The sequence below is a fragment of the Mus pahari genome, chromosome 3 (genome assembly GCF_900095145.1).
Source record: "Mus pahari chromosome 3, PAHARI_EIJ_v1.1, whole genome shotgun sequence".
Classification (NCBI taxonomy): domain Eukaryota; kingdom Metazoa; phylum Chordata; class Mammalia; order Rodentia; family Muridae; genus Mus; species Mus pahari.
In genome coordinates, this window is record NC_034592.1 from 72,468,477 (window position 1) to 72,475,978 (window position 7,502).

The following is a 7,502-nucleotide window of genomic DNA, read 5'->3' on the forward strand; positions in this document are numbered from 1 at the left end:
AAATAAGCTAAGAGAAAAACTGAAAAATTTAACCATAAAACTAGGAACCCTTATAATAAATAAATAAAATATGTTGTACTTCTCAAATAAGCTAAGAGAAAAACTGAAAAATTTAACCATAAAACTAGGAACCCTTATAATAAATAAATAAAATATGTTGTACTTCTCAAATAAGCTAAGAGAAAAACTGAAAAATTTAACCATAAAACTAGGAACCCTTATAATAAATAAATAAAATATGTTGTACTTCTCAAACAAGCTAAGAGAACAACTGAAATTTTAATCATAAAAGTATAATAAAATCTTTGAAGAAATAAATAATAATATGCATATTTGAAATGTACTATGCTAATAATGCCTTGATATGAACAATTTTAAAATTTTAAATTTTCCATCTTTTCTCTTTTTAATTGAAATTAGTTTATGATGATGCTATATATTCTAATTATTGTTTCCCCTCACAGAAATCTTTCCACACATATCAATACACTTTGCTTTCTCTCTAGAAAACAAGAAGTATTCAAAAAATAATAATATAAGCAAACAGACCAGACAAAGACAAAGCAAAGAAACAAACAGAAGAAAAAATATCCAGAGAAAAACACAAACATGTATCACAGAGATACATACACTTAGAAACTGAAATCCCCCAAATTATAAAACTAGAAATCATAATGAATATGCAAAACACTGGTATTGTGGAAAAATAATGCCTTGGCAAAATATTATGGGGTAAAGGACCTTCCAAAATGGCATTGAATTTGTGTTAGCCATCTCCTCCTGGTCATAGGATCTGCCCTTAAGAGTGGTTTGTATACCCAGTGAGACTATGTTGATGAAAACTTGTTTTTTCCAATAGTTAGCATTTAGAAATAACTTGTGGATTAGAGTGAGGACAATTTTATTTTATATTTCCAGTAAATGGTTTAAAAATTATATTTAGAAAATATGAATGATATAGTTTTTGTGATACCTTAAAAATTCACTTTAAGTAAAAAGGAATTTTTAAAACTTTTGTTATATCCTCTTTAATGTGTACAAATATTTGCCAAGCAAATGTAAATTCCAAATCAGACTGAATTGGAGTTACAGGCAGTCGTGAGTTGCCACATGGGTGCTGGTAATAAAACCTGTGTCTTTTGTAAGAACAACCAGTGTTTTTAACTGCTGAGACAACTCTCCAGCTCAATGAAAAGATTGTCAGGATATATGATGAATGATATCAGAAAGTTTTAAAAAAAAAAATCTGTTGGTGTGTGTGCCATAAGTGGTTTCTGATAGTTACAGGGCCTCGAGTATACCCTGATCTGTAGACTGAGGCAAGTTAATATTAATTTTGACAGCATTATAAAAAAAACCTATATAGCAATAATACATTTGGTCTAATAACAGTAAAATTTGTAATCTTATATACTTTTATAGTAGACAAAATATATCAAATAGGTAAAATTAATCAGGATGACTATATGTTAGAATAAAAGCCTCTCACGGTGAAGGAAAAGTAAAAACCCACACTGACTGAATCTGCTTCACAGATGAACCATCAACAAAAACCACAAGAAGGAAATCTAACCAATCTGAAGGAATTTGTTCTTCTTGGATTTTCAGATGTTCCTGATCTCCAGTGGGTTCTATTTGGACTATTGATTGCTATGTATTGCTTCATCTTACTAGGCAATGGCACCATTGTACTAATCACAAAAGTAGACGCTGCTCTTCAGACCCCTATGTACTTTTTTCTTGGTAACTTTTCCTTTTTAGAAATATGTTATGTATCAATTACTCTTCCAAGAATGGTCTTCAACCTTGGAACACAAAGGAGGACCATCTCTTTCATTGCCTGTGCTACACAAATGTGCTGCACTCTTATCCTGGGGGCCACAGAGTGCTTCCTGCTGGCAGTGATGGCTTATGACCGTTATGTTGCTATCTGTAACCCCCTGCGTTATCCTCTAGTTATGAACCAAAAGGTGTGTTCCCAACTGGTGATTGGCTCCTGGATCAGTGGAATCCCAATTCAGATAGGGCAGACATCACATATCTTTTCTCTGTCGTTTTGTGGTTCCCACCAGATCAACCACTTCTGTGATATTCCCCCAATACTTCACCTGGCCTGTGGGGACACCTTTATCAATGAGATGATGGTTTTCCTAGGTGCTTTTTTATTTGTCTTGTTTCCATTCTTGTTAATAGTATTTTCCTATAGTAAAATCATCTCTACAGTCTTGAAGCTATCATCAACCAAAAGTCGAGCCAAAGCCTTCTCTACCTGTTCTTCTCATCTTGCAGTTGTGATATTATTTTTTGGATCAGCTATGATTACATATTTTAGATCCAATACTAGTCATTCAGGTGAGACAGATAAAGTACTTTCTCTTTTCTATACTGTTGTGACTCCTATGTTTAATCCCATGGTATACAGTCTAAGAAACAAGGATGTCACAATAGCACTGAGAAAATTCTTATGCAAACAATTTGTAAAAATATAGTATGACTTATATTAAATATTAAATATAATGTGACTTATATTAGTGTCTAACTTTGCAGAAATATCTATCTTCAATTATGTATCTTACCTGTTTCTATATGTGATTACAAGAAAATAAAATTTATTTGTGATATTGAGAGATATATATCTTAGTTATGTTAAGTAATATATATTACCAAATTAATAATACTTTATTTTTACATATATATTTATTGTGAAATATCATTCTCAAAACAAAATATATGATACAGTTGACGTTATTTTAACACATATTCTTATAAAATAACTACTGAAAATTATATATAATTCATTTCCACATTCACTTAGAATGATTTTATTACATAGTAAAATTAGTTTCAATCAACTCTCTTGTGTCTCTAAGGTTATTTAGTGTATAAAGACTTTTGCTGTCAAATCTCATAACTTGTGTCTTATCCCCAGAACCAACATTATGACAGAAGAGAACCTACCCCTCCAAGTAGTCCTCTCATATTCCTCTCATATTCAGACAAGTGCTAGAGGATACATGTTCTAACAAATGCACACACAGACACACATATACACACACATACACGCACAATCACACACACACACACACACACACACACACACACATGGGGGGGCAGGGAATACAAACACACATATACACACTGTTCCAGAAAAAGTTATTTTCTTTGGTGTTTTGGTAAAATGTTCTGTAATTATCATTTAAGTATACTTGGTTTATGATGTCATTTGGTTCCAGCATTTCTCTATTTGAGTTTTGTCTGGGTGATCTGTATCTTGGCAAATGAGGAGTATTGAGATCATTACTTTTACTGTTATAAGGTCATTATGTAATTGTAGTTGTAGAAATGAATCTGGGTGACCTGTTTTTCTTGCATAGATGGTTAGAAATGGAATATATTTCTGTGGATTTCTCTTTGATTAACATATATTATATAGTATATAATTTCTGATTAATTTTGATTTGAAGTCTATTTGTTAGATATTAAAATGGCTACATGAGTTTGTTTCTTGTGTCCATTGTTACATATGGTTTAAATAAAAGCAATAAGTAAATCTGCATTTGTTGTAAATGAAGATATCATTAACAATCATTTTACGTATTTTTTATTTGAAATTAGACAACATTTACATCATGTTCCCTCCTATGTCCTCGCTCCTTTCCTCCCTCTACCCACTCCTATATATGCCAATTATTCTAATTCATACCTTCTATTTATTTTATCATCACATACACTCATATCATATACATGTATATCATATATATATATATATATATATATATATATATGCAAATTGTTCAGTTCCTATAAACTTACTTGTACGATTATGGGACTGTCCACGTGGTATTGAACAATATTCATCAGAGGGGACTACTTCTCATGCTTTTAGCATGTCTTAATTTCCTCTTTGTCTATGCATGAAGCTCCATGAGGTCGTCCCCTAATATGTTACCTTGTCTATTTGCATGTCTTTGTTTATCCTGTCATTTTTCTTAGACTCTACGGGTGTAATATTTCTGATTTTTAGGGGACATTTTAATGATATTTCCATCTTCTTATTTATACAGTTAAACCTGAATTTTTAGTATTTTGTTTTTACCTAAGATATACTTTGTATTGTAATGAAGTAAATTCAGAGATATGGTAACCTATCAATGAGATTTAGGTTTCCAACATATTGTGAAAACTTGTACGTGCTTTGAAAAGGTTTTGTCAGTCTATGAAATCAGCCAGTTCAAAACCCATTTATTCATAGATTCCTAAGTTAAACTAGAGAACACAATATGTTACTGCTTTTCTGAATAAAGACAGCAGAAATATGGTGAATTGCCCAAATAACAAATGTTGCAAAGTCTACCCCGGGTGACATCAAAGTAAAAAATGAAAAAAGCACCAATAGTTTCAGTCAGAGCAGTACTTGGTACTTGTAAAATATAGTACAATGGTTAACAGCATGAAGCAAATAAAACTAGAAAAAAATCAGTCAAAAGATATCTAGAGACCTTCTAGCCCCAGCTTGCACAGGAAAGGAAGGCTAAGATGAGTAGGTGTGTGGAGGAGAGATGGGAGAGAAAGGTGAGAGAAATGGTTTCTGCATCATGAAGAGAGGTTGTGAGGACCATGTGCTACCATTTGAGGCGATAGTGATATAATCCCATGCTGCTGCGAAAGCCCACATCTGGGTCCTTAACCCTGCTATAGCAGGGGACTATGGTAATTTCCATGGTCCATGTTACCATCAAAGAAGATGTGGACATATGTGGTCTGGGTTGCAACCTGGGTCCATGTTGATGTCAAATGGCTGAGATAAACTAGCCCTGACACATGCTCCTGCTTAGCGATGTGGGAGAAATATCTTTGCACCCTACCAGCTGCCAGAGGCAGGACAAATGTCCTGGCTCCTCACCTAGGCAGCAGGGGAGAGAAGGGTCCTTTGATTTGAAGGTGGTAGAGCTAAAATCAGGGACTATACAAGGCTGTCCACTCTCTCCTTACCTGTTGAATATAGCAATTAGAGAACAAAAGGAGGTTGAAGGGATACAAATTGGAAAGGAAGAAGTGACTATTTGTAGATTATATGATAGTAAACTTAAGTGATACCAATGTTTTTTCTTTTGATATCTTCCTCAATTTCTTTTTTTGTTTGTTTTATTTTTTTATTTTTTATTAGATATTTTCTTTATTTACATTTCAAATGCTATCCAGAAAGTTTCTTATACCCTCCCCCTGCCCCTGCTCCCCCACTCACCAACTCCCACTTCTTGGCCCTGGCATTCCCCTGTACTGGGGCATGTATAGTTTGCAAGACCAAGGGACCTCTCTTCCCAATGCTGTCTGACAAGACCATCTTCTGCTACGTATGCAGCCAGAGAAACGAGCTTTGGGGGTACTGCTTAGTTCATATTGTTGTTCCACCTATAGGGTTGCAGACCCCTTCAGCTCCTTGGGTACTTTCTCAAACTCCTCCATTGGGGACCCTTTGTTCCATCCAATAGCTGACTGTGAGCATCCGCTTCTGTTTGCCAGGCACTGGCATAGTCTCACAAGAGACTGCTATATCAGGGTCCGTTCAGCAACATCTTGCTGGCATGTGCAATAGTGTCTGGGTTTGATGGCTCATGATGGAATGGATCCCCAGGTAGGGTGGTCTCTGGATAGTCCATCCTTTCATCTTAGCTTCAAACTTTTTCTCTGTAACTCCTTTCATGGGTGTTTTGTACCCTATTCTAAGGAGGAATGAAGTATCCACACATTGGTCTTCCTTCTTCTTGGTTTTCTTGTGTTTTGCAAATTATATCTTGGGTATTCTAAGTTTCTGGATTAATATGCACTTATCAGTGAGTGCATATCTAGTGACTTCTTTTGTGATTGGGTTACCTCGCTAAAAATGATATCCTCCTACAGATATATCCATTTACCCAAGAATTTCATAAATTTATTGTTTTTAATAGCTGAGTAGTACTCCATTGTGTAAATGTATCACATATTCTGTATCCATTCCTCTATTGAGGGACATCTGGGTTCTTTCCATCTTCTGGCTATTATAAATAAGGCTGCTTTGAACATTGTAGAGCATGTGTCCTTATTACCAATTGGAAGATCTTCTGGGTATATGCCCAGGAGAGGTATTGCTGGATCTTCCAGTAGTACCATGTCCAATTTTCTGAGGAACCACCAGACTGATTTTCAAAGTGGTTGTACAAGCTTGCAATCCCACCAGCAATGGAGTATTCCTCTTTCTCCACATTCTTGCCAGCATCTGCTGTCACCTGAATTTTTGATCTTAGCCATTCTGACTGGTATGAGATGGAATCTCAAGGTTGTTTTGATTTGCCTTTACCTGATGATTAAGGATGTTGAACATTTTTTCAGATGTTTCTCAGCCATTCGGAAGTGATACCAAATTTCAACTAGAGAATTTCTAAACCTGAAAAACAATTTCAGCAAAGTGGATGGATATAAAATTAACTCATACAAATCAGTGGCCTTCCTCTACAGCAATGATAAACAGGCTGAGAAAGAAATTAGGGAAATAACACCCTTCACAATAATCACAAATAATATAAAATACCTTGGTGTGACTCAAACTAAGCAAGTGAAACATCTTTATGATAAGAACTTCAAGTCTCTGAAGAAAGAAATCAAAGAAGATGGAAAGATCTCCCATACTCATGGATTGGCAAGATTAATATAGTAAAAATGGCCATCTTGTGGAAAGAAATCTACAGACTCAGTGCAATCCCCATCAAAATTTCACCTCAATTCTTCATAAATTTAGAAAGAGTAATTTCCAAATTCATCTGTAATAACAGAAAACCCAACACAGCAAAAACTTTTCTCAACAAAAAAAGAACTTCTGTTTGAATCACCATTCCTGACCTCAAGCTGTACTACAGAGCAAATGTGATAAAAATTGAATGGCATTGGTATAGTGACAAGCAGAAAAATCAATGGAATAGAATTGAAGACACAGAAATGAACCCACACACCTATGGTCACTTGATCTTTGACAAAGGTGCCAACACCATTGAGTGAAAAAAAAATTGTTTTCAACAACGATGCTGGCTCAACTGGTTGTCATCATGTAGAAGAATGCAAATCGATGGATTCTTATCTCCTTTTACAAAGCTCATGTCTAAGTGGATCAATTCTACATAAAAGCAGATACACTGAAACTTACAGAGGAGAAAGTGGGGGGAAAGGATTCAAAAATATGGGCACAGGGGAAAAATTCCTGGACAGAAAACAATTGCTTGTGCTGTAAGATCAAGAATGGACAAATGAGACATCATAAAATTGCAAAGATTCTGTAAGGCAAAGGACAATGTCAGGAACGCAAAAAGGTCACCAGCAGACTGGGAAAAGATCTTTACAAATCACACATCTGGTAGAGGGCTAATATCCAATATATAAAAAGAACTCAAGAAGTTAGACTTCAGAGAAACAAATTACCCTATTAAAAATGGGGTACAGAGCTAAACAAAGAATTCTCAACTGAGGAATAC

The 7,502-nt window shown here is 34.8% G+C and overlaps 1 protein-coding gene across 1 annotated transcript; it reads left to right on the forward strand.

Moving 5' to 3' along the window:
- Window positions 1–1,535: 1,535 nt before the first annotated feature.
- On the forward strand, window positions 1,536–2,489 carry LOC110319028 (olfactory receptor 10AG1-like). The gene has a single exon (XM_021194423.1). The coding sequence runs from the start codon at window positions 1,536–1,538 to the stop codon at window positions 2,487–2,489; it is 954 nt and encodes a 317-aa protein (XP_021050082.1).
- The last annotated feature ends 5,013 nt before the right edge of the window (window positions 2,490–7,502 follow it).

What these genes read in the sequence shown, in the direction of transcription:
- LOC110319028 (XM_021194423.1), top strand. Translation starts at nt 1,536, where the DNA reads ATGAACCATCAACAAAAACCACAAGAAGGAAATCTAACCAATCTGAAG.